This window comes from Ursus americanus, chromosome 30 (assembly GCF_024610735.1).
Source record: "Ursus americanus isolate L20-20 chromosome 30, mUrsAme1.1.p, whole genome shotgun sequence".
In the NCBI taxonomy this organism is placed as follows: Eukaryota; Metazoa; Chordata; class Mammalia; order Carnivora; family Ursidae; genus Ursus; species Ursus americanus.
The window spans coordinates 32,406,706-32,432,138 of record NC_142156.1 but is presented as its reverse complement, the minus strand read 5'-3'; the positions used below and the strand labels follow the sequence as shown (position 1 = coordinate 32,432,138).

At 43.4% G+C, this 25,433-nt stretch overlaps 1 protein-coding gene and 1 gene segment (V, D, J or C); both read left to right on the top strand.

Moving 5' to 3' along the window:
- Window positions 1-25,433, top strand: part of LOC123792755 (immunoglobulin lambda-1 light chain-like) — a 388,881-nt gene that overhangs the window by 26,793 nt on the left and 336,655 nt on the right.
- Window positions 22,671-25,433, top strand: part of LOC123792759 (immunoglobulin lambda-1 light chain-like) — a 343,464-nt gene continuing 340,701 nt past the window's right edge. The window contains exons 1-2 of the mRNA XM_087857557.1: window positions 22,671-22,814; window positions 22,929-23,233. Coding sequence (XP_087713683.1) covers window positions 22,769-22,814; window positions 22,929-23,233 — 351 coding nt within the window. The 5' untranslated portion in view covers window positions 22,671-22,768. The remainder of the gene's footprint in view (window positions 22,815-22,928; window positions 23,234-25,433) is intronic.

Below are 25,433 nucleotides of genomic sequence, written 5' to 3'. Positions count from 1 at the left end.
TTCGGGGCCTTTTCTGTTTCCATACAAATTTAAGGACTATTTGTTCCAGTTCTTTGAAAAATGTCCTCGGTATTTTGATCGGGATAGCATTGAAAGTGTAGATTGCTCTGGGTAGCATGGACATTTTAACTATGTTAATTCTTCTGATCCATGAGCATGGAATATTTTTCCATCTTTTTATATCTTCCTCAATGTCTTTCAAGAGTGATTTATAGTTTCTAGAATATAGGTCCTTTACGTCTCTGGTTAAGTTAATTCCAAGGTAACGTATGGTTTTTGGTGCTATTGTAAATGGGATGGATTCCCTAATTTCTCTTTCTTCAGTCTCATTATTTGTGTATAGAAATGCAACTGATTTCTGATCATTGATTTTGTATCCTGCTACGTTACTGAATTGCTCTATAACTTCTAATAGTTTGGGAGTGGCTTCTTTTGGGTTTTCCATATAGAGTATCATGTCATCTGCGAAGAGAGACATTTTGAATTCTTCTTTGCCAATTTGGATACCTTTGATCCCTTTTTGTCGTCTGATTGCTGTTGCAAGGACTTCTAGTACTATGTTGAATAATAATGGTGAGAGTGGGCATCCTTGTCATGTTCCTGATCTTAAGTGAAAGTCTTCCAGCTTTCCCCCATTGAGAATAATATTTGCAGTAGGCTTTTCATAGATGGCTTTTATGAGATTGAGAAATGTACCTTCTAATACTACACTCTGAAGCGTTTTAATCAGGAAAGGATGCTGTATTTTGTCAAATGCTTTTTTGGCATCAATTGAGAGGATCATATGTTTCCTGAGTCATTTCTTGTTGATATTATGTATCAAGCTGATTGATTTACGAATATTGAACCACGCTTGCATCCCAGGTATGAATCCCACTTGATCGTGATGGATAATCCTTTTAATGTACTGTTGGATTCTATTAGCAAGTATCTTGTTGAGGATTTTGGCATCCATATTCATTAGGGAAATCAGTCTGTAATTCTCCTTTTTGTGGGGGTCTTTGCCTGGTTTGGGGATCAAGGTAATATTGGCCTCATAGAATGAGTTTGGTAGCTTTCCTTCTGTTTCTATTTTTTGAAATAGCTTTAGGAGAATAGGTATTATTTCTTCTTTGAATGTTTGGTAGAATTCCCCAGGAAAACCGTCTGGGCCTGGAGTTTTGTTATTTGGAAGGTTGTTTATCACTGACTCAATTTCCCAGAAGATGATCTTCCCATTCCTCAATGGCAGGAAGAGAGGGACAAATAGACCTGTGCTCTGTATAATTTTAACTTTTCTCAGGAACATCCTTACTTTAAATGACAGCCTCTCACTCCTGTTAGTCCAGGTGGGAATCATTTATCCAAAAATGACCTTGTCTTACTCAACTCAGTGTCCACCATACTCTAGTCAACATGACCCACCTTGGTGGGATATTGTTCTGCATGTCAGTGTTTGAGAAAACAGCAACTCACTGAACAGCTGAAGATCTAGCTGAAGGAATGAGGAGAAAAGGAACATGTTGTTTTTCCAGTGCCCCTTCTTGTGGACCCCATATCCATGGAAGCTGAGCAGGGGATTTGGCGTTGAGACTCTATGGTATGTAGAAGCTCCCCTCCCCTCAGAACAATGAATCCCTATCCTGGATTCAGCCCTGTCTCCCTGACAGGGTGGGTTCTTTCCAACATGGTTCCATTTTCCACCTAGGAACAGAAGGCTTCTCTCCATTCCTCAGGGTTCCCCACTGTATCTGATTTTCATTAGGAGTCAGCCCAGATTCTACCTGGTATCCCAGTTATGACAAGTCACTAAATATACATACACATCATATATATCCAAAGATTCTCTATCCCTTAATTGAACCTTGTGTAGACCAGAGAAAACCTGTTTCAATAACCAATTGATCTCAGTTTTCCAGAATTTTCCTAGATTTAGCAATGAAAGTGCCATGTCATAACAATGTCCTTCCTCTGGGGCAATTCTGGATGCAAGGTCAGCTTACCTGAGAACTCAGTCTCTCTCATTCTGTTCTCTCCCTTAGTTAATTTTCCAAATCTGTTTCCAGTCGGCTCCTTTTTTCCTCCAATAAATGCTCAATACCTTCATGTGTTAATCATCCAGGCTGGGAATTTGCCACAATGGACCCCTAAGCATTTGGGTCAAATCACAGTGGGAAGGAGCATTTGCTTTTGAGGACACAGCATAAAGACTTGAGTTAGTCCCTCATGTTTGTGGAAGGCTGTACACAGACTGTATCTGCATGTTGGATGTGTGCCGTTGTGGAGAAAACCTGTACGAGGTAGAGGGGCCACTGTCTGGTTATTCTCTATGGTATCTGGCATAAGTGTGCTTCCAGACTGGAATGACATCAATAGGACCTTTAGCAAATATTGACATGTGCATAGGAGGGTAGGAGGCACCATTGCCTATTCTAATGAGTCTCTCTTAAGGTGGGGCCAAAATATCTTTCTGAGAAAGTATTTAGTATGTTAATTATAGATCACCTTACAGAATATTCCTGCGTATAGATATTGTGTGAACAGGATGGCTCCAATATGACATAATGGGGCTGCTGTAGCCTTTTGTGTCTTGAGTGTGTGGAGACTCAAGTTGTAGGAACAGCCTCTTGGGTATTCTGAAATGGTGAATCAGTATACACTTAAATACATTTATGAAAAGATGAGAGAGTGGTCGCTACTTTCCAAATTAGGTAAAATTGGTGTGCAAGATTTTAATAGTTTTAGGTGGAGAGAGGTCACTTTTTAAAACATGTTTTTTTATTTAAGTAATTTATGACCTTGAGAGAAAGAGAGAGAAAATGAGAGAGAAAGCACGAGTGGGGAGAGGGAGAGGGAGAAGCATACTCCCGCTGAGCAGTGAGTCTGACCCAGGGCTTCATCCCAGAACCCTGGATCATGAACTGAGCCAATGGCAGACCCTTAACTAACTGTCACACTATCAGGAACCCTGTGACAAGGCTGTGGAGGAAGAAAATCTACCTGGTCTTGAGAAGCGGGTCCAAGCCACCTGGTGTGGTAGGTGACCTATTCCATTCCTGAGGAAGATGGAGACAAAGACAAATGAACTCTAATGCGTTGAGGAGGGACCTAGGGACCTGGTAGTGACTGGAGCGGAAGAAGGAAGGAACAGAAGGATAACAGGAAGGATTCCAGCTCTCACTCAGCTGCCTTCCCTGGTGCTTGGGTTGCACCATCTGTGGCCGCCAAGGGGAAGCATGGACCTGGATTTTGGAAAGGTCATGGCTGTGATTTACCCTGACCTGCATGAAGTCCCAAGAGCTGATTCTTCTTGAGTCCTGCAAGGAAGGACCACGTGAGATGGTTGATCCAAATCTATTGTGTCTCAATAAGTTCTTACTCAAAATCCAACAAACACCCCCGACCTCAGACTCAGAGCCTTGTGATGAAGGTAACCAAAAGATGCATGAGAACCCACCTTACTGAGGTGCAGAGGAAGGCTGTGAGACATGTGAACAACTCCAGCTGTTTTTGGTGCTTACAAAGAAAGAGTGAATCTCTTCTAATTCCAGCCCTTCTGGATTTTTCCCACCGTCAATGCACACAGCACAAAGGTAAGTTCTGGGATTATTTGTCAAATACATGGGGACTCTCACAGTAGGAACTAAGGGACGTTCCAAGTCTGGCTCCATTTCCTGGGCAGTGACATGCACTCTGCCTTAGAAAATCCATGTCAAAATGTTTTAATCCTTCATCCAAGTGCTTCTGCTTTAGATGCAGAAATTTCTAGAATGAAGGGTCAGATAGGAGGAGGTAAGGAGAGGCTGGTAGGAAGCATATTTGCTTGAAGACCCCTCATATTCTGAAGCAGGGGGAAGGTATAACAGAGTTGTGGTGCAGCCAGGCCCGGGGTTAGGGCTCAGAAAGCAGTGCCTTTGGGACCATCCCCACCATGGCCTGGATTCAGGTCTTCCTCACCCTCTTCACCTGGGGCACATGGAGCCTCCAGGAAGGACCACAGGGACATCTGGGCTGGCATTTTGTCTTCTTTTCCTCAGTTTCTTTGAGGCTCCAGCACTGATCTCAGGAGAGTGTGTTACTCTGAGTTAAGGGCCACTCATTTTCCATTTCGTTTGTTCTGGATATTTTATCTTTCTTTTTTTTCTCACTTTCTATAGTTATGAAAACATCTTGCTTCATTCAACCTGAATGATAAGGATTTTGGCATTAATTTTTGTTTTATTTTAAGTTACTTTGGCTTTATTGATTATCAGTTATTAATCATATTTGTGAAAATGGCCACTTTGTTCCCATTCAGGACAGTCTTGCTTCTTATTTATTTAAAGCACTTATTCATGCTTTCTTTTGAGGTCACAAAAATGCAGAATAATAAAATCAAATAGTGTTCCCTGCTCCGTGATGACCTGAATTTGTTCTAACAGAGCATGAATTGTACTAACAGAACATGGATCAGAATATATTCAGCTACCGTAAGTACCACACAAGAAGAACCTGGACTCCTGGATTGTACCCAGGGAACCTCTCTATAGCGATCACAGGAGACAATGATCTAATCACAAGACTACTAACTGACCCTGAAAACTAACTGATGGGTTTAAGAGGTCATTAAGTGGTTACCATTTTATTATTATCTCAGTAATACACATCATTAATTCTGAAGTAATATAGGACACATAAGTTAAAAACACACATGAACAATGCTTTCAAATAAGAATGCTATCACTTTCTCCTGGTACAGATTTTATTTTCCACACCCCCATGTACACGAATTATTTCCTCCCACCTTTGACTAAGGCATCACTTCTTTTGTGCTCTTCAACAGTCTTTCTTGGGGTATGACCAAGGACACTAAAATAGGTTTATCCAAACATTCACACTCTAGAAATATGCCCATTTTCTGAGTGTACATTCCTATTTCTGTTCTCACAAGGACTGTCAGCCTTGATCTGAGTCTTTGACGCAAACCCATCTGTTTATAAAACATGGTAGGTTAATATAATAGGCTGGTGATGGGTAGTAAGGAGGGCACGTATTGCATGGTGCACTGGGTGTTATGCGCAACTAATGAATCATCGAACTTAACATAAAAAAACCAGGGATGTAGTGTATGGTGACTAACATAATATAATAAAAAATATTATTATAAAAAAAGAAAACATGATAGGTCAAAAACCCCTTTGTGGATGAAAAGAGTTTGCTTCAGAAGACACACAGCTCTGAGTGGGAATTCCTTTCAATATACACTAAGGGATAGGATGAAGAATGTCCAAATACCTGTGAGCAATAGACACACTCTCTGCGGAATTGTCTGGGGAGAGTCACAGCCTCTGCTCTGTGTGATATGACTCCAGAAGGTAACTCTTTCAAACTCCTCAACAGGAGAACAGAGGCTGAAGGAGATGCCTACTCAGTGCAATGACCACAACTCTCAGGAAAATCCTCACTTTACATGCCTCCATCTCCTACACCAGTGCAGACTGGCCTAGAGAAAGGACACTTGAATTCTCATTGACTTACTCTCCTCTCTATCGTGCTGTAATCAGGATGACCCTCCTTGAACACAGGCAGCAACCTCTTTGACCTTGTCTGCAATCACTTCCTGTGAGACATGATTAAAGGCAAGGGAACTAAAAAGAAGACTGAACTCTTGGGATCTCATCAAGACAAATGTATTCTGGACAGCAAAGGAAACCGTTGAGAAAACTAAAAGACAATGTACAGAATGGGAGAATATATTTGCAAATGCCTTATCAGATAAATGGTTAGTATCCAAAATCTATGAAGAACTTATCAAACTCCACAACCCAAAAACAAATAATCCGGTCAAGAAATGGGCAGAAGAGAGGAATGACATTTCTCAAAAGAGTGTATACAATTGGCCAACAGACACATGAAATATGCTCTACATCACTTGGCGTCAGGGAAATACAAACCAAAACCACAATGAGATGCCACCTCACACCAGGTAGAATGGCTAAACTTAACAAGTCAGGAAACAACAGATGTTGGCAAGGATTCCGAGAAAGCGGAACCCTCTTGCACTGTTGGCGGGAACGCAAGCTGGTGCAGCCACGCTGGAAAACAATCTGCAGGTTCCTCTAAAAGTTGAAAATGGAGCTACCCTATGACCCAGCAATTGTACTACCAGGTATTATTCCAAATTACAAATATGCTCCGAAGGGGCACCTGCACCCCAGTGTTTATAGTAGCAATGTCCACAATAGCCAAACGATGGAAAGAGCCCAGATGTCCATTGACACATGAATGGATAAAGAGGATGTGGTTTATAAATGTGTACATACACACAGATATAAAATAGAATATTACTCAGCCATCAAAAGTATGAAATCTTTCCATTTGCAAGGACAGTTGGAACTAGAAGTTATTTGCCTGAGCAAAGTGAGTCAATCAGTGAAAGACAATTATCATACAATTTAACTCATATGTGGAATTTAAGAAACAGAACAAAATCAGAGGGGAAGAGAGGGAAAATGAAATAAGACAAAATCAGAGAGGGAAACAAACCATGAGAGACTCTTAACTACAGGAAACAAACTGAGGGTTGCTGGAAGGGAGGTGGATAATGGGATGGGGTAACTGGGTGATGGGCATTAAGGAGGGCACTGGATGTTATATGCAACTTCTGAAACACTTAACTCTACCTCTGAAACTAATTATACATTATATGTTAATTAATTGAATTCAAATTTAAAAAAATAAAAAAATTTAAAAAGAAGTCCATATCTTTTAGCGATATTAAAGGAATTACAGGGAAAAGAACGATGACCCTCCTTGCTGGGTTAATTCAGGAAAACAGCAGCAGCAGGAGGAAGAGATGCCTTTGGAGGGGCCAGGGGCCTGGTATTGAACAGGGAGGGCAAGGAAGCTGGAGTAGAGGAACACGGGAGAGATTTCCTGATCCCACTTAGCTATCTTCACTGCTCCTTGGGTTGCACCATGGGAGGGCACCATGGGGCAATGAGGGCATGCATTTGTAGAAGGGCTTGGTTGTGGTTTACCCAGTCCTGGTGAAGACCCAAGAGCTCTTTCATCCATGGGACCCTCCTATTGGGGAAAAGGGATGATGTTTTTCCCATCTGTTGCATTGTGTTTTGTCCAGGCCATGGGACCCTGAAGGAAAGATAGGAAACTCGCCATGGGTTTGATGTTGCATCAAATGTCAGTGCCTTCCCCAATCTATTCTCTGTGCTTCAGTTTTCTAGGGATGGGACCATCTAACCCTTTCCAGGGCCCCTGAGATTATGGTGGTATGCAGAGGGAGAAATGGCGGTGTCTTGTTTTCCTAACTTAAATGTAACCCAAACGGGATAATGCTGATGTTAATATGGAAATTTGTCAGTTTGAGCCATAGGGAGTAGAAAAGGGGGAAAACTGGAAAAGAGTTTCAAAAGCTTTTAGAGGAGGTTCCACTGTGTCTGCTAACATCCCTCCATGCAGCAAAGTTGGAGAGGGGCCAGGAAATGGGGACTAGGCAGTGCTGGGACAAAAGGGTGTCAGAACAGGGTCCCTGTCCTGGCACCAAGGCAGGACATTAGAGACCCAGGAGAGGGGCTTGGCCAGAGGAGATTGCTCAGGTCTCCTGGGGCAGACCTGGTGCCCAGGGCAAGGCTGCTGGGGACATGCAAAGCATTCTGCCCAGACCGTGTTTGCAGTCGGGGTCTTGTGGGTCCTCTAGGAGCTCTAGTCCCTTCGCTTTGGCTTCTCCCAGGTTTCCCATCAGCATCCAGTCCCTGGAAGCCAACAGGGTTGACAAGAAAGGGCTTCAGCCAAATGATGGCCTCCTTCCAAAGGGAGGGTCCTTGTGTGTCAGCCAGAGGGGAATCGAGGGGGATGGCGGGCCCTAGGGAGTGGAAGAAGCAGAGGTCGAGGGGGTGGCGGTAGCAGAGAATGTCCCTCTTGACTCTGAAATACCTCCTTTGTTTCACTGTCCTCTGAGTGTGCTTAGTACCACTGAGCATCCTGATGGTCCTGGCTGGGAGGCTCTGACCCTGCCTCCCCCGTGTCTACTGCAAGGAAACCAAGAGGGAACTGGTTTGGGGCACAGCCTTGCCCTCCTCCCTCCCCACCTCCCAGGCACCAGGGCAGGGGTTGTTGGGACCACAGGAGGGAAACTGAGGCTGCCCTAGGTTCTCCAGGACTCCAGCAGGCACCAATATGTCCTCAGCTCCCGGGGCAGGAGAGACCCAGGTGCTGCTGCATGGTGTGGAGAAGGGAGAGCTAAGAGTAGAGCCTGAACCCCAGGCTTGCCAGGTGCACCTGAGTAGTTGTATCTCCCAGAGCACTAAGGAAGGGCAGAGTGTTCCAGGCACAGAGCCAGGGACATGGCCCTCAGTGCACTGGGGGAGTTGGCAATGGGCAGGTGCAATTCCTTGCACCACCACCCTGCAGGTCGTCCTTTCCACAGGGTCCCTGCTCAAGCTGATGGCCACATTGAATTGGTGTCCAGTTTATCCTTTCTCCTGTGTGTGTCCTGTTGCTGCTGCCTGTTGCGGGTTGTGATCATGATGTTTTTCCAGTGATGTGTAGCTACTGCCTATTGTATGCATACATGACTCCGTATGCCACGTTGATTTACAGTGAATGGTCACCTCTTCTAGGAAGACCACATGTGGACAGTTTAGGAAACTCAGAGAGGGTCGTTAAGGAGCAAAGACAAGAAAGGTTTTGCTAATAGCAGATGGGGGCTTCCCATGCACTGCAGGCCCCCCTGACTTACCTGCCAGTGTGGTACCTACCAGTGAAGATTATTGTTTTAGCCTTTCATTTAGAGAAGGAAGAAAGTCAAGAAAACTGAAACACACACACACAGACATACACACAGAGAGGGACACACACATACACACACACACACAGAGGGGCAACTGCGTGGCACACTTGGTTAGGCATCTGCCTTCAGCACAGGTCAAGATTTGGAGTCCTGGGATAGAGCCCCACAGCTCAGCAGGGAGTCTGTTTCTCCCTCTGCCCCTCCTCCTGCTCCTTCCCTCTCACTCTCTCTCTCTCAGATAAATAAATAAAATCTTGTACACACACACACACACACACACACACACACACACACACACACACGTGACTGAGAAAACAACTCTAGGCTAAAATGGAATGGAATCTTGAGCAATATGACATTTATAATGAATACCAGTCTTGGGCACACAGACATGTTCGTCATCAACCTGCCCTTGCCTTCTCAGGTTCATCCCTCCATAGAACACCTGCCATGGGCAGCATAATTTTTATTCTTTGCTTTTAGGTTGAGAATCAGAGTAGGGGAAAGGGAAGCTGTTTGTTTAAGGATAAAAGGGCTGAAGGAGGAAGAGCAGACACAGATGTACAGCTGTTGCTCCTGGCCTGTGCTCCTGGTTCCCTCCAGTGGTTTCCTCACACCTGCACACCTTCTTCTCTATAGTGCAGGTGGTGAGTGGTTAGAGATGACTGATTCACTAGTGGGATCCAGTGTTGAGATGCTTCAGCACAAAGGAGTTGGGGTGGGATCAGTGATGAGCCTGCAGCAAGGGGAGACCCTGCCTCCCTCCCCACCAACAGCAGGTGTTTGTGTATCATAGACAACAACACTTTCCTAACCATATAGAGACTCTGAAGAGTGGGCACCCTTCAGAGGGCATTTCCTGGGCAACACAGGCCTGGGATCCCCAAGGAGACACAGTCATGTCATAGCAGAGACACTGAAAACCAGGTACCCATCAACTCAAGGGACTTCAGCACATCTGTGTGTTCAATGAAGTTATTTACAAATAAGCTGATGGGTTTTGATGTTGCACATGCACCAGTACAAACAAGTAGGGGTGGGGACGGTGACAGCTTGCAGCTGGATGAGAGCCCTCTGCCACCACCAACTCACAATAGATGTTTCCACTGGGGTGGACAGTGACTCTTTCCTAAGAGTAGAGACATTCTCAGAAGGACCCCAGCAGAGGGCATAAAAAAAGGGGGCCCTGCCTCAAATGTTCACAGAGACACGGTCATGGCAGAGCAGAAACACAGAAGGGCCAGAAGCTCATCACCATGAGTATCAGGAGCTCTTTATCTTCTGGACAAACAAGGCATAGATATTCAAGTTCCTGACTTTCAGAAATACATGGAAAGTGTTTCAACTTTTCCACTAAGCTCGGTTCTCCAAAGATTCAGAAGTATCCCTCTTATTCAGGGCACAGGTGGGGTCTCCAGGGAAGGCACCATGAGGACATCTGGGTTGTTCCACTGTTTCTAGTCAGACTCCCCTGAGGTCCCAGCACTGACCTATTAAGGTTGTGTTTTTCCTCTTTTTGTGTTTCTGGGCCCAGACTGCCCTAACTAGTTTCCCTCAGGGCCTGGGGCTCTGGAAACAGGAATGACATTGGCAGGCATAATGATGTCTCCTGGCACCAACAGCATCTGGGCATGGCCCCAGATATCTGATTTATAATGTCCATACTCGGCTGTCAGGGATCACTGATCCTTTCTCAGGCTCCAAGCCTGGAAACACAGCTTCCCTGACTATCTCTGGGCTCTAGGATGAGGATGAGGATGAGTATTACTGTTGCTCATTTGCTGATAGCGGCACTTTTCACAGTGGTCCGAGTTCATGAGGAACTGACATGAAAGCCTGCCTTGTGCTCACAGGATCTCTTGTTGTTCTAAGGATGCTTTCCAAGCCCTTTGAACCAGGGGCTTCATGCAGCATGCTCTCGAGAATTATGTTCTCTCTCAGGTCCTCTCCTTGATCAACATAAGATCCAGGAGCCACACTCCCTCTGCTCTTTTCCTTTGGTACAATGATGGCTTCTTCTTTCCCTTTTTGCTCTGTCCCAGAGTGGGACTTTTCTCATCTTTTCAACTCAGCAACAAAGAAATGAAGAGTCAGTGTCTCCACCAGCACAGGCTCTTTCTACAAGATCTCCTTTTCTTCTAGAAAGGAAGACATAGCTGATGGGTTTGTCCCCCTTTTCTCTGGAAAGTCAAAGCATCTTTTTCCCTGATGAACAACCAGTGTGTAGCTGGAGCTTCAGTTGTGATTAATTGCTAATTATATAAAAATAAATTAAGTACTTTAATAATTTATAAATAGATCCATGAATTGTTTGAACAACTGAATGAAGCAAGGCTTGGGCATCGGAAGATCTAAAGACGCACGTCATGTTGCAGAAGTTTCCCACTTTAGCACCGGAAGTGCCATGTCCTCACAACAGCCTCATTCCCTGGTGGGGTATCTGGAAAGATGGTCACTGTGATGGTTAAGTTTTTGTGTCTATCTACATGGGTCAGAGGGTGCCCAGATGCAACATTATTTCTGGGTGTTGATGGTATTCCTGGCTGAGATTAGAATTTGAATTTGTGGGTTCAGTACAGCAGATTGCTGTTCCTAAAGTGTGTGTGAATGACACAATCCATGAGTCCTTGAGTGGATCGGGAAGCCAGACATGGAGGAACTCACCTCCCTCATCTCATCTCTGGTTGAGCCGGAAATCTTATTTCAACTTCTCCTGCTCTTAGACCGGAATTCACATCATTGGCTTCCATGGTTCTCGGGCCTTGGACTCTAGGTGAATCACACCATTGACCTTCTGGGGTCTGTAAGTTGCAGATGGAAGCTCATTAACTTCCATGCTTCAATAATCATGTGCACCAATTTTCATATATATAAAATTCCATATGTATGAAAAAATATTTTTAAATGTATATGTATCTTTTTTGTACATTCTATATAATATATATTTCCTATAATTTATATGTATATAATTATGTGCAAAACATTATATAGTTACGTACAAAATATGATATATATTTATATATCTATACACATTGCACATAATATATTTAAAATATAAATACACACAGACATATATATATATATACACACACACACATGCGCACCCACAACTCATATTAGTTCTGTTTCTGGGGAGAGCCTTGAATAATAGTCGCCCACTTGAAAGCTCAGTCTTTCCATAATGTTCTCACCGTCAATTATTTTCAAATCTTTTGACCACCTACCATATTCCTTTCCCTGATAACAGTCAGCAACTTTAGGCTTGAATCATCAAGGCCAGAACAGTGTCATATATGGAAACCCTTAGCAGGCGGGTCCCAGCACAGTGGAAAGGGGGCCTGTGCTACCAAACAGGATAGTGTATTGAGTCATGGACCATTGTCTATGTGAGGCTGGTCAGAGTCTGCACCTGCTGTGGGGTGTGGGTCTTCACAGAGACAAACAAGTTGGCAGAGGGACCACTGTCTGGTTGGCCTGAGGTCTTCTAGTGTAAGACGTCTCCCTGACTGTCATGGCATCAGTGAGATCTTTACAAAGTATCCACATGCGCACAGGAGGGCAGGGAGCCCCCATGCCACTTCAACTGTGTCTCCTATTAAAAGGGACCACAGTTTCCTTCTGAGAAATTAGTTTCTATTTTCATAATAGGGAAATTACCAGGAAAATCACAGGCTAGATGTCAAGTGAACAGGTCAATTTAGTATGAGATCTGTGGAGCTGCCATTGCATCTTGTATGGTGTGACTCAAACTATAGGAACAGTCTTCTATGTCTTCTCAAATAATTCAACTATCCATATTTTCAAATCTTTTTTTTTGAAGATGAGAAAAGAGACACCTTTGATAAAACAACTGGAAATGTTTTAGAAGTTCTTAAGGTCAGTATATCCATCGATGTCTTTTTTTTTTTTCTCCATCTGAAGTCTGCAGTTCAATTTTTTTTTCTGTTCAGTTAGCCACTGTATAGTACATCATTAGTTTTTGATGTAGTGTTCAATGATTCATTAGTTACATATAAACCAGTACTCACCACAACATGTACCTTCCTTAATACCCATCACCTGGATACCCCATGCCCCGATCCCCTCCCCTCTGAAACCCTCAGATTGTTTCCTGGAATGCATAGTCTCTCATGGTTCATCTTCCCCTATCATTCCCCCCTCCTTCAGTTTTCCCTTCCTTCCCATAATGTCCTCTGTTCTATTCCTTATGTTCCACATAAGATAATTGTCTTTCTCTGCTTGACTTATTTCACTTTGCATAATCCCTTTCAGTTCCATCCAAGTCAATGCAAATGGTGGGTATTCATTCTTTCTGATAGCTGAGTAATATTACGTTGTATATATGAACCATATCTTCTTTATCCATTGGTCTGTTGAAGAGCATCTAGGCTCCTTCCACAGTTTGGCTATTGTGGACACTGTTGCTATCAACATTGGGGTGTATGAGCCCCTTCTTTTTAGTACATCTGTATCTTTTGCTTAACACCAGTAGTGCAATTGCTGAGTCATAGGGTAGCTCTATTTTTAGCATCTTGAGGAACCTCTATACCATTTTCCAGAGTGTATGTACCAGCTTGCATTACCACCAACAGTGTAAGAGGGTTGCCTTTTATCCACATCCTTGTCAACATTTTTTTATGCCTCCTTAATTTTTGTCATTCTATCTGCTGTAAGGTGGTATCTCATTGTGGTTTTGATTTGTTGAGCATTTTTTTAGTGTGTCTGTTAGCCATTTGTGTGTCTTCTTTGGAGAAGTGTCTGTTCATGTCTTTTGCCCATTTTTTGACTGGATTATTTGTTTCTTTGGGTGTTGAGTTTGAGAGGTTCATTACAGATCTTGGATGTCAGCCCTTTTCTCTAATATCATTTACAATATCTTCTCCCATTCCATAGATTGTCTCTTAGTTTTGTTGACTGTTTCCTTTGGTGTGCAGAAGCATTTTATCTTGATGAATCCCAAAAGTTCATTTTTGCTTTTGTTACCTTGACTTTAGAGACGTGTCTTGAAAGAAGTTAAGTGGCCTGTGTCAAAGAGGTTACTGCCTACATTCTTCCCCAGGATATTGGTAGATTCCTGCCTTATGTGGGTGCTTTTATTATTCTACATGGGAACGGAATCGGCATGTGAAAGAATCACCATTCACATGCCCATTCATTTTCTGGGTCAGATCCCAGACATGCTGTCTCGATATTTTTTCTCTCTTTCTCTCTGTCTCTTTTAATTTGCTATTGTTTATGGAATCTCTATATTTATCATAACCTAAAAGAAAAGAACGTAGTTATTGATTTTTTTATTTTAAAAAATTTACATGCTTTAGCTCTATTACTCATTCATTATTTTATGTGCCAGTTTTCATTTTGCCTCCTTTTTGAGGCAGTCAAGATTATTATATCTATGTCACGTGTAATTACGTGGGCACATTATTGCAGCAGAATTTTACATAAAACACTAACTCTTCTATTATAGGTGGTGCTGATGGTGCCTCTAGAACTCACAGAAAATGGAACAGGTGCAAGGCAGCTCCTCGTGAAGATCAGTGGTTGGTGTTTTGCAGGAAGCATCTGGATGCTTGGGATGTTCACAGGAGGTCTCTCTGCAGCCATCCCAAGACTAATGGGCTGCAAATCTCATTTCAGATGGGTGCTGATATTGACAGTGTCATGATCTATTACTCTATTATTCTCCAAAATATAGACATCATTAACTAAACAAAGGTCTAAATAGTTCAGTAGGTGAATGTTTCAAGCACACAAACAATCATCTCACAATCTAAACTATTCTTTTTCCCACAAACACTTTTCCTTTTCCTCCATACCAGAGACCACCACTCTGTTCATCCCATGCTGTGGGCCAGCGACACATTGTTGAGAACTTCTTGTAATCACCTGTCAGGTGGTATGAACAGTGACATGAGAAGAGTGTCATCAGAGCATCTCTATTCCATAAAATTCCTCGAAAGATCTGTCAGTGCTGACCAGTTTTTCTACAAATCCACCTCCTCTTACAAAAACACACAAGTTTCTTGCTGTGGATAAGCAGACCTTGCCCCAGGAAGAACACAGCTGTGGTCAGGTCACAAAGTGTGCACGAAGAGACAGACTGAGAACATCCTGTGTCCCCTGTAGCACACAGACTTGCCCTGGTGAGAAGTCCCTGGAGCTGGGTCCTTGAGGCCAAACTTGACTCCTGTCCCCTTTTCCCAGAGGCTCAGAGCCTGAATCATTTCTCTGGATTTCAATGAGGTATTTCTCCACCCTACTCCCCTCTCTCTTTCTTGCATTATTCTTCTTTTCTAATCATATTGAGAATGCAATCATTTTCTCAATGTCCCTCTTTTGTCAGACCATCACCATCTCCTGTGCCAGAAGCAGCAGTAACATTGGGAGTGGTAATTCTGTCTCCTGGTGTCAGCAACTCCCAGGCACATCCCCCAAACTCGTGATTTATAATGGAAATACTCGGCCATCAAGGAACCCTGATCCCTTCTCTGGCTCCAGATCTAGAAACATGGCCTCCCTGACCATCTCTGGGCTCTAGGCTGAAAACAAGGTTGAGTATTACTGATACTCATATGGTAGGTAGCTACACTTTTTCACAGTGATCCCATTTCATGAGGAAGTGAGACCAAAGCCTACCCTCTGTTCAAAGGCTCCCTACTTGTCCTGAAGGTGCTCACCCAACATGGCAACATCTGGATGCACATTTCTATGGAGGCCCCTTATTCTCTGGGGCAGGTGCAGTAGTTTCTTCAGGAATTCACACTTCACAAAATTCGTAGTCCGTTTCCTGAAAGTCCTGTCTCTTCTGAAAGGGACCATTGAGCCTTGATTGGTATTTCCCCTTTAAACCATCTAATGAGAAAGCACACAAGGTCAGGCAGCTCTCTGGGAATGGAAAGGACTTTACCCCAGGAAGGTCCACGGTTATCACTTGTTAGTCTCTGTACAGAGAAGGTTAAGTGAAGAATGTCCTCTGCCCCACATGACAGAGAAATGCACTCTGATATTAACTCGGAGAGTTACGCTCTTTAGAGTAATCCTGACCCCAGTTCCCTTCTACCTAATTCACAAACCCTAGAAAATTGCTCCTGTTTACTTTGGCTGTTTCTGATGCTGACTGAACTCTCTCTCTCTTTATCTTTCTCTCTCCCAATATTTTTTGTTTCAACAGAAGTAAAGAATATTTTTTTTCCGCCTGTGCCATAGTTCTCATCCAGGCTTTCTTCAGGGGATGGTTTAATTTGACCTCTAATATTTCCTCAGCACTGAGCCCACAACTGCCACACTAATACGAACCCTGTGACAAGGCTGTTCAGGGGGACAAGCTACCTGGTTCTGAGGGGTAGGGTCTGAAGCACCTGGTGTGGCAGGTGACCCATTCCTTTCTTGAGGAAGATGGATTTAGGAGGGATTTAAGGATTTGGTACTGACTGGGGGGGGGAGGAAGGAAAGAGCAGAAGGAGCAGAGCAGAAACCATGAGAGACTATGGACTCTGAGAAACTAGCTGAGGGCTTCAGAGGGGAGGAGGGTACAGGAATGGGATAGGCTGGTGATGGGTAGTAAGGAGGGCATGTATTGCATGGTGCACTGGGTGTTATACATAACTCATGATTCATTGAACCTTACATCAAAAACCAGGGGTGTACTGTATATTGACTAACATAATATAATAACAAAATATTATTAGAAAGAAAGAAAGAAAGAAAGAAAGAAAGAAAGAAAGAAAGAAAGAAAGAAAGAAAGAAAGAAAAAAAAAATTCCAGCTCTCACTCAGCAGCCTTCCCTGGTGCTGGCTTACACCATCTGTGACCAACAGGGGGCAGCAAGGACCTGGATTTGGGGAAGGTCATGACTGAGATTTACCCTGACCTGTGCAGAGACCCAAGAGCAGATTCTTCCTGAGTCATGCAAAGGAGGACCATGTGTGAAGGGTGATCGAAATCTAATTTTCCCCGATAAGTTCCCTGCATCGAAGGCCAATGGACACCCCCAGGCCTCAGCCTTGAGTCCTGCAAGGAAGGGGACTGAAAAGCAAGAGGACCCACAATACTGAGGAAGAGAGGAAGGAGATAAGGAATGTGAATAATCCCCTGCTCTGTTTTTGGAGCCTACCAAGGAAAGAGTGAATCTCTCTAACTCCAGCCCCTCTGGTTCTTTTCCCCAAGCTCAATCAGCACAACACAAGTAGAAAGGAATGGGATCATTTCTCAATTATATGGGGATTCCCACAGTAGGAACTAAGGGACATTCCAATTCTGGCTCCATTTCCTGGGCAGAAACATGAGCTCTGTCCTAGAATACCCATGTCAAAGTACTGGAATCCTTCAGCTAAGTTCTGTTTCCCCAGAATGCAGATATACCTAGAATGAAGGGTCAGATCAGAGGGGGTGAGGAGAGGCTTGTGCAGGAAGCACATTTGCATGGAGGCCTCTTCCTCTGCCAAGCAGGGGATAGAAATTAGAGGAGGGGGACACCCAGCCTTAAGGTTGGGGTCTCAGAAGTCAGTGCTCTTGGGGTTTCTCCATCACAACTAAGGCTCTGGTTCTCCTCACCATCTTCACTCAGGGCAGAGGTGAGGTCTCCATAGAAGAGACCATGGGTACATGTGGGCACTCCTATTTCTCCTTTCCTCAGTCTTAACTGGGGCCCAGTAATGAGTTAAAAAGGGTGTGTTTTGTACTTTTCAGTGTCCTAGACCCAGTGTGCCCCGAATCAGCCTCACTCAGTACCTGGGGCTCTGGGAAGGACTGTCACCATCTCCTGTGCATGAATGAGCAGTGATATTGGGGCAACTGACTATGTCTCCTGGCAGCAACCGCACCTGCGATTGACTCTTAAACCTGTAATTCATTGTGTCACTAAGCAGCCCTCAGGGATCCCTGATCGTTTCCCTGGCTCTGGCTCTGACAACACAGCCTCCCTGACCATCTCTGGGTTCCAACCTGAGGTTAAGGCTGATTACGACTGTGACTCATATACAGCCAGTGACAGTTATCACAGTGGTGGAAATTCATGGGGATGTGACACCAAAACCTATCCTGAGCTCACAGGCTCCCTCCTTGCTCTGAAGATGATTGCCAATCCTGTGCAGTGGGAGCTTCTTGCAATGTGGTCACGAGAATTTAGTTCTTCACCCTCTCTTGTCCTCCAAGGATGTCTGAAAGGAAGACATTCCCTTGATGAATTTTCTAGGGACAGAGTCAGCTTCCACTTCCTTCTGTGATGTGTTCCAAGGTGGTCATTCCTTTTAAGTCTTCAGTGATGGGAGCAGAGTAAGTGGAGACTCCACGTAAGCACACTCCACCTGTTCTTGGGGAAAGTCTCACTCTTAATTGCACCATTCCTCACACTGGTAGAGGGCAGTGCTGGTTTCCCTTTGTGTCTTGTGATCCAACAAAACGTCAGGAATGGAGTGGATGCCTTGGGAATTTCACAAAGTGAAGACCACTTATGGAATGGGAGAGAATATTTAAAACATATACATAGCATTAGTGGTAAATATCAAACTTTCTGGGAAAAACAATTTCTTACATTCATGCCAGGAAGTATCTTCGCATCTTGGAGCCAGGTTCCCAGTCATGTTAGACTGATTCTCTCATCTGTCAAAGAATCTGTAAAGTAGGGACACTCTCTTCCTTGCTGTTTTCATTTTAAAGTGATGAGTCTCAGGAACTTGAGAAAGTGATCCCTTGGCTGTACACCTGAAAAGGGTCTTATATGTGTGCGAAACACATTAAGTAATTTAACTGTGGGTAGAGAAATATTTACAACTCATGTTTTCTTGGTAAACACAAAAAGTAAGGAGAGCAAGGCCTTTCTTTCTTGGTGATCAGAGACAATTTCATTCCCACCCAACATTTTTTTTTTTTTTTTAGTTTTGTATTTACTGTTAGAGTCAAGGCACATTTGTAGGGAATTACTCAGGATGCAGCCTGGCCTATTCTTGTCTTGTCTTTGTGTCTCCAAAGCATTCCATATTCAGGCTTATCTTTCCTTCCATTTTACCTGCCTTCTGGATCTGCCCTGAACATGCTGGGGTGCGCCAGGAGGGAGGTCACAGACCACAGCCGCAACAGAACCATGGGAGAGTGGCTTTGTCCTACCATTGGCCTGTTCTCTTTTAGAGTTTCTTCTCAAGGAGTCTGTGTGAATTTATTTCCACGAAAAACAAAATACCCACAGGGGTAGTGTTTTCTCCTTTTTCATCTAGGTGCTCATGGCAACTGTCTCTTCTATATTTGTTCACAGTCTGCTCTACGTAAAGGACAGGAAAATTGCTGAGGTCTGTTTGAGTTTGCTTTCAAAATTCTTTCATTATGATGCTTATCATATCTAAACAAAAGTGCATAAAATAAATGTTTTTATTTAAGAAGGAAAAATAAATGGAAACCACATCTACCCACTCAAAGCAGAGCCACCTAAAAAAAAAATAATAAAACCTATCAGCTGTCTATCCTATCTGCAATTTACTCATATATTGTGTGTGGTATTATTCACCCCTTTTATTTCCTACACATTCTTTTCACCTTGGTATGAATCCCCAAACTTTTGGGAATCTGAAACAGTGAGTAGAATGTGACAAACTAGCTGAGAAAGGAAAGGATAATGTGTCCTTTGGGTGAGATCCCAGGAGACCTTAAGCTTAATAGAGCCTCAGGATCTGTGTGGGTTGAGTTTCCTGGGAGTTTAGCACAGCACCTACTGAAGAGGACCGACAAGGCCCTGGGAGAAGATGAGAGACTTCTAGAACTGGAAACCTGGTCTTGCTCTATGTGCGCCAGTTACTGAGTATCTAGCAGGAATATTGTCAGGGTTTAGGACTCCCAAATTTTCTACTAACTGGCTCAGCATGTCCTCCAGGAGGAGTCCCTGGACACTTCTCTTGAGGGAGAGAAAGGGTGTCATCTTGACTGACCATGACATTGGTGCTTTGTCCTGTGAAGACAAACCTAGCTCAGACCAGAAAGCACCATGTTTTATGCTCTCCTGAGACGAATCTGTTTGTGGAGTGGCTGGTAGAACACGGACTATTGTCTTACTACACTAGAGAGAGGTGTTATAGAGACTTAGCTGTTTATGTAATAACTTGCACTCACTCTAATTTTTGTTTTCATCTCCATCATCATTTCGATACTCATGACCAGTTGAGAGTCATGAGGGGACAAAATTCCTTGGTTGATGAATTACTACAACATCAATACTTACTCAAGTCAAACAGCTGTCTGGAAAAGAGTCCACACCTGCACAAATCAGAAAAAATGTGCCTTTCTTTATGTTTCTTGTCTTTGGGGTTTGTTCAGCTTCTGGAAACACGTGTTTCCTTTTAGTGCTCCTTGTTTTCTCTTTTAGGATACCCTATTCTATGCATTTTGGGGCACCTGAAGAGGTTCCACAATTTTCTGATAATTTTTGATCCCTAAATCTTTTTTCCATCCATAATTTAGATTGCATACTTTTGTATGCTATGACCCTGAAGTCATTAGTCTTTTCTTTTCCAATCTGTAGTCAGTTCCATATAATGTACTTTTGAGATGTGCTTCATTATGTCTTCTATTTCTTGGCTGAGATGTACTATCCCTCTGGTAATTTTCAAAGAAATTCTCCCCTTTTTTTGTGTCAGTTTTTAAGTAGCTGGTTGAAAGTCTTTGTGAGAAAATCCAAATTATCTGTCGTACTGGGTTAAGTATCTTTAAATTTCTTTTCCAGGCCAGCTGGGATTTTCCTTGTTTCATATACTGAGTAATTTTGGCACCTGTCCTGAATCTATCCAGTGTTATGTTATGAAACTGGGATTCCTGTGTAAATCCCAATTGAACTTTTTGTTTTAGCAGATACTTGACCCAATCAAGTCCAAGCTCCTAGTTTCAAAGAGCCTTCTGTGGAATGTGATTTCTCTGTCAGACTCTTTGCAAAGCCTTTGTTCTGTTATTTGCATCTGTCCTAAGTGGAACTACACATTGAGTTCCACAAATCACATCTGGGATGTCAGTGGAAGCCCCTTCCAGTTCTCTTACCCTCATCTTTCCATCCTCCTTAGTGTCAGACACTGCACAAGTGTGGCTTAGAAATGTTAAGGAGGGCACGTATTGCATGGTGCACTGCGTGTTATACACAACTAATGAATCATCGAGCCTTACATCGGAAACCGGGGATGTACTGTGTGGTGACTAACATAATAAAATAAAAAATCATTATTAAAAAAAAAATGAATCACGAACTCGTAAAAAACTTACAGCATTGTTTCCCCAGGCTTGTCTCCCTCTACCATCTCCCCAGTATTTCAAGTTCCCTGGATCTTCCTTCTGGTCTTGTGGATAGAAACCTGGATCTTTGGCTCCTTTCTACTGTTATGAAATTCCCATAAAAATGCTGATGTCTGAGCCTTGTTGCACGAGGACAGAGAGGATAGTGCTTTGGGCCAAAAAGCAAGTTCCCAAATTCATCACTGTTATTTTTCTCACTATACAAATATTTCCTTTCTGAATGGGCATAGAGAAGGAAAAGAAGAAACCCTAAAAGAAAAGAAAAAACGGTTATCCAATCATGCTCTGAGTGTTAGAAATCATCTTTCTCACATGTCAAGCCAGAACAATGGGCTAGTCCTGGATCTCTTTCTGTCTCAAGCTGGTGCCTGGTCCTGGCTCCCAGCTGTCTTGAGGGCAGGTGGCAAGACTGTGAAGGGAAAAGAGGAAAGTCAGCACTGTTTCTATGTTACTTGAAATGTCAATGTCATTCCCAATCTGCCTTGTAGGAGCTTGTTCTAGGGACTCAAACAGCTCCCACGTGCATTACTTCTTGGCTTACAGCAGCATTTATTGGGGAATTGTGGTGTCTGCTCACTATGCCTTAAATGGAAACTGAGCCTGATAACAGTACTTCCAATTTGGGCTATGTTACCTGTGGAAACATGCATTAGGGAAAAGGGGAAATTGAAAATGAATTTTAAAACTTTCACAGGAAAGAAATAGGAAGGGATATTCCACAATGCTTCTGTTCCTTCACTGGTACAAGGTCAAGAGATTACTTTTATGGTTCCCAGTGGGTGAGTGGTGGTGTAAAACTGAGTAGATAAAACATGTGTCTACTGTCAGACGAATAGATCTAATATAAATGAAAGGAGAGCTGGAAAATATAAATCTTCTAACAAATAACCCTCTGGGCACTGAGAAATGTCTCATTATCAAACCTACACAACCCTATTCTGATTCATCTCTCACTAGATAATGTACCATGGACAGTGAAACTTTCTTCTTCATTTCTCAGGTTGAGATTTTCGGCTAAAGAAGGGCAAGTGGCTTGTTCATGAGTGGAATGTGCAGAATGTCCTGGCAGGTGCTCCTTTTTCCCTCCTAGGGTTTGCTTCCACCTGTGGGCCTGACCCTCCATATGGCATGTGGGTAAGTAGCTGGGGTGACTGACAAGCTGATGGGTTTCAATGTTGCATGTCCATCACCACCAACAAGTATGGGTGGGACTGTGGCAAGCCTGCAGCTGGGGGAGAGCCCAGCACCAACCACCAACTCACAGCAGATGTTTCCACTGGCATCAGCAGAGACACTTTCCTAACAGTAGAGAGATCCTGAGAAGCTGGTGCCCAACAGAGGGCACAGAAGGAAGGGCCCCAAGTCTTGCATGGTCACAGAGAAATACTCATGGTATTGCAGAAACACAGAAGATCCAGGAACTCACATGCATGATGTCTTCAGGAGATCCTTCTCTTGTGGACATATCAGGCATAAAAATTCAAATTCTTGACCTTCAGAAGGTACATGTCAAAGTGTTTGAGTCTATTCAGCTAAGATTCACTGACCAAGGATGTACAAGTATCTAGGATGAAGGGTCAGATCAGAGCCGGTGAGGAGAGGAAGGTGCAGGAAGCACATTTGCATGCAGTCCACGCCCTCCCTGAGGCAGGGAGGGGGAGGAGATAATAGAGGTCTGGGAGAGACAAGCCTGGGATTGGGGGTCTCAGAAGGCAGTGCTGTTGAGGAGTCACCACCATGGCCTGGACTCTGGTCTTTCTCAGTCTCCTCACTCAGGGCACAGGTGAGGTCCCCACGGAAGGCTCCTTGGCAACATCTAAGCTGATCCTTTCTCTCCTCTTCAGGTTCACCCGAGGCCCCGGCACAGAGCTAACTATTGCATTTATCCTTTTTTTAGGTTCCTGGGCCCAGTCTACCCTGACTCAGCCGGCCTCAGTGTCTGGGACTCTGGGACAGACAGTTACCATTTCTTGTACTGGAACCAGCAATGACATTGGAAGGTATAATGGTGTCTCCTGGCATCAACAGTATCCTGGCATGGCCCCCAAAACTCTGATTTACAGAGTAAATACTCGGCCATCAGGGATCCCTGATCGCTTCTCTGGCTCCAAGTCTGGCAACACAGCTTCCCTGACCATATCTGGACTCCAGGCTGAGGATGAGGCTGAGTATTACTGTGCCTCAGCTAGTAGTGGTGGTACTTATCACAGTGGTCTAAGTTCATGGGGAAGTAAAACCAAAACCTGTCCTGTTCTCACAGCCTCCCTCCTTACTCGGAAGATGCTTCCTCAATCCTAACCATGTATAAAGGCGGCTTCATGCAATACGGCCTTGAGAATTCAGTTCTCTCTCAGGTCCTCTCCCTCCTGCAATGTAGTAAAGTGGAACAGGCTTCCTGGTGAATTGTCTGGGGAATATCAGTCTCTTTGTTCCTTTACATGTTCCCAGAAGATGATCTTCCCATTCCTCAATGGTAGGAAGAGATTGACAGATCTTTGTTCTGTCTAATTTTCACAGGTCTTAGGGACGTTCTGTCTTTCAATGACAGCCTCTCACTTCTGTTAGGCCTCGTCGGAATAATTTATCCAGAAATGACCTTGTATTACTTAACTCAGTGTCTGCCACACTCTAGTCAACATGATCCACCTTGGTGGGATATTGTTCTGCATGTAGGTGTTTGAGAAAAGAGCAACACGGTGAAAAGCTGAAAATCTTGATGAAGGAATGAGTAGAAAAGGAAGATACTGTTTTTCCAGTGTTCTTCTTCAATGCCCCATATCCAAGGAGCTGAGCAGGGGATTTGGAGTTGAGATTATACCGTATAGGGAAGCTCCCCTACCATCTGACCAATAAATCCTTATGCTGGTTTCAGCCCTGTCTCCCTGACAGGGTAGGCTCTTTTGAATATGGTTCCATTTTCTACATGGGAAGAGAGGGCTTGTCTCCATTCCTCAGGAACCCCATTATATCTGAGTTTCAAGAGGAGCCAGCCCACGTTCTACAAGGAATCCCAATTATGACAAATAACTAAGTACAAATACACAATATATATATCCAAGGATTCTCTGTCCCTTAAATGAGCCTGGTGTAGACCACAGAAAACCTGTTTCAGTAACCAATTGTTTTCAGTTTGCCAGAACCTTCCTAGTTTTTGTTGTGAAAGTGCCACATCCTAGCAATTACTCTCTCTGGGGCAATTCAGGATGCAAGGTCAGCATAACTAAGAACTCAGTATCTCATTCTGTTCTCTCATTTAGTTACTTTTAAAAATCTCTTTCCAGTTACCTCCTCTCTTTATTTCTTAGTAATTATTTTTTATTATATTACGTTGGTCACCATACAGTACATCCCTAGGTTTTTTTTTTAATGTTTTTTATTATATTATGTTAGTCACCATACAGTACATCCCTGGTTTCTGATGTAAAGTTCAATGATTCATTAGTTACATATAACACCCAGTGCACCATGCAATACATGCCCTCCTTAATACGCATCACCAGCCTATCCCATTCCCCCAACCCCCTGCCCTCTGAAGCCCTCAGTTTGTTTCTCAGAGTCCATAGGCTCTCATGCTTCATTCCCCCTTCTGTTTTCCCCCCTTTCTTCTTGCCTTTCTTCTCCTACCAATCTTCCTACTTCTTATGTTCCATAAATGAGTGAAACCATATGATAATTGTCTTTCTCTGCTTGACTTATTTCACTTAGCATTATCTCCTCCAGTTCTGTCTATGTTGTAGCAAATGTTGAGAAATCGTTCCTTTTGATGGCTGTGGGCAGAAAAAGCATTTGAGAAAATACATCATCCTTTCCTGATTAAAATCCTTCACAGTGTAGGGAGAGAGGCACATTCCTCAATTTCATAAAAACCATCTATGAAAAGCCTACAGCAAATAACATTCTTAATGGGGAAAATCTTGAAGCCTTTTCCTGAAGATCAGGAACACGACAAGGATGCCCACTCTCGCCATTATTTTTCAACATAGTACTAGAAGTCCTTGCAACAGCAAGCAGACAACACAAAGGGATAAAAGCTTTCCAAACTGGCAAAGAAGAAGTCAAACTGCCTCTCTTCGCAGATGAGATGATACTCTATATGGAAAACCCAAAAGAATCCACCCCCAAACTACTAGAACTTATAGAGCATTTCAGCAATGTGGCGGGATACAAAATCAATGCTCAAAAATCAGTTGCATTTCTACACACTAGCAATGAGACTGAAGAAAGAGAAATTAGGGAATGCATTCCATTTACAATAGCACCAAAAATCACCCATCATCTCGGAATTAACTAAACCAGAGACATAAAGAATCTATATTCTAGAAATTACAAACCATTCTTAAAGACATTGAAGAAAAAGACACAAAAAGATGGGAATATATTCCATGCTCATGGATTGGATGAA